This window comes from Cynoglossus semilaevis, chromosome 18, assembly GCF_000523025.1.
Source record: "Cynoglossus semilaevis isolate Cse_v1.0 chromosome 18, Cse_v1.0, whole genome shotgun sequence".
NCBI classification, from domain to species: domain Eukaryota; kingdom Metazoa; phylum Chordata; class Actinopteri; order Pleuronectiformes; family Cynoglossidae; genus Cynoglossus; species Cynoglossus semilaevis.
In genome coordinates, this window is record NC_024324.1 from 839727 (window position 1) to 841644 (window position 1918).

Sequence of the window (1918 nt, forward strand, 5' to 3'; positions counted from 1 at the left end):
GGCGTTATTTCTTATAAAAAAAATTTCTTTTCTTCTTCTTCACGTCTCTCGGTCCCGCGGTTCTGATCCGGTTCTGTCAGGGGGTCCAGGACCAGGGTCACCAGGGGATCCAGCAGCCGGAGAAGTCCGGCTGGATCAGGAAGTTCTGCGGCCGTGGCATCTTCAGGGAGCTGTGGAGGAACCGCTTTGTGGTTCTGAGAGGAACCCATCTGTTCATCTCCGACAGAGAGGTGGGTCCAGGTCCGTGTTCTCCACGGAACCACACGGAACGGCACCGTTAGCTGTTAGCTCACGGCTAATCATTAGCTAAAATTCACCTTTTCATTCATTCATTTATTATTAAATGTCTTTGTTTGAAGTTTTTTTTTCTGTTAGCATCTTTAGTTCAAGAACTTTCTGTTGTGAAATAGTTTCCATGTGTTTGGGTAAAACCCGGTCACGTGACATGTTTGACGCGCAGGTGAAAGATGAACGTAAAGCGCAGGAAGTGTTGGACCTGGCAGATTACGAACGTTCGGAGGAACTGCGAAAAGCCAAGAGTCGCAGTAAGAAAAACCACAGTCGCTTTACGCTGCTGCGCAGCAGACGGCCAGGAAGCAATGTAAGAGTTTAACACAGCGCCCCCACCAGGACAATTGGCATTAACCTAGCTCAGAGACATTCTCAGAGAAAAGGTTGTTCTAAACTAACGCTTCTCTCGCAGGTTCCTAACCTCGTGTTTTTGGCCTTCAGCCCGGAGGAAAAGGAATCATGGGTAAATGCGATCAATGTGGCCATCGTCAAAGCGAAGAACAGAAGAGTTTTAGACGAGGTTCGAAGAAAAACTCAGGAGCCAACAAACTGTTGACCAGACTTTCTTTAACTTTGTCTGTTTTGGATCAGGTGACCATTGAAGAGGGCGGAGCGTTGGCTCATCCAACCAGAGACCGGGCAAAGGTTCCTCGAGGCCGCAGGCTGCCCACTAGGGGGCACCTCCTTTCTGTGGTACTGTATTTTTTACGCAGTCACAACCTAATGTAAAGCAGCGATGCTAACGCGTCTCTGCGCCTGCAGGCGTCCACTTCCTCTCGAGGCATGCTAACCCTGGACCTGGTGGCGGAGGAGGACTCCTGCTCCCTGGACGACGACGCTGACTCCAGTTTCCAGGTGGACCGCTGTGACGGACACCAGGATGTCGGCGGTCGTCGTCGCGCCGACACCGACGCCTCCAAACTCAGGACGACGCCCAAGGAGTCGAAGGTGAAGACAGGAAGTTTGCCCAGAGGCAGCGGGTGGTACTGCAGCAAATCATCCCAGCTGGACGTCTGCAGAGCTCAGAAGAACCAGCAGGTTCAGGTACGAACTCGTCATCAACCAAATCAGAACTTCAGACCTCCAACCTCGACCTGTTTCTCACCTTCAGGTCCTTCAGGCTCAGTGTCAGACGCCTCAGCCCGGGAAGAGGTTCAGTGTCGTTCAGGGTCGCAGTCGCTGTGCCTCCATGGACGAGGTTCTGTCTTCCAGGTACCGATGTGGTCCCACGGCCACAAAGACGCAAGGCTAACGTGCTAGGCTAACAGATTCAAAGAATGGGTTCCTCTGTTTCCTTCTCCTTCAGACCAGCGATGGTTCGTCCGGATCTCCGTCGTCGTCGTCCCACAGAGGATGAGTCGGTGGGCGGGGCCTGTGAGCAGCCCGTGGCTCAACCCGTGGGTCAGCTGCAGAGTCTGATCGCTCAGAGGATGCAGAGAGCCCAGGAGATGCTGGAGGAGATGAGGCTGCAGGTTTGATTCCTCCACACTGTCCACAGAGTTTTTCACGTGAACAAAGGCTGACGCTGTCTCCTCCGCCCAGGAGCTGCAGAAGTCAGGAGCACAGAGACACAGAGGAGGAGGAGCAGGAGGAGGAGGAGGAGGAGGAGGAGGAGCAGGAGGAGGAG

The 1918-nt window shown here is 53.5% G+C and overlaps 1 protein-coding gene across 1 annotated transcript in view; it reads left to right on the plus strand.

Annotated features, from left to right (window-relative positions):
- Positions 1-1918, plus strand: part of plekho1a (pleckstrin homology domain containing, family O member 1a) — a 14718-nt gene that overhangs the window by 6239 nt on the left and 6561 nt on the right. The window contains exons 2-9 of the mRNA XM_025065330.1: positions 81-230; positions 461-601; positions 704-811; positions 883-984; positions 1054-1335; positions 1403-1503; positions 1598-1763; positions 1834-1877. Of these exons, the coding sequence (XP_024921098.1) occupies positions 81-230; positions 461-601; positions 704-811; positions 883-984; positions 1054-1335; positions 1403-1503; positions 1598-1763; positions 1834-1877 (1094 nt within the window). The remainder of the gene's footprint in view (positions 1-80; positions 231-460; positions 602-703; positions 812-882; positions 985-1053; positions 1336-1402; positions 1504-1597; positions 1764-1833; positions 1878-1918) is intronic.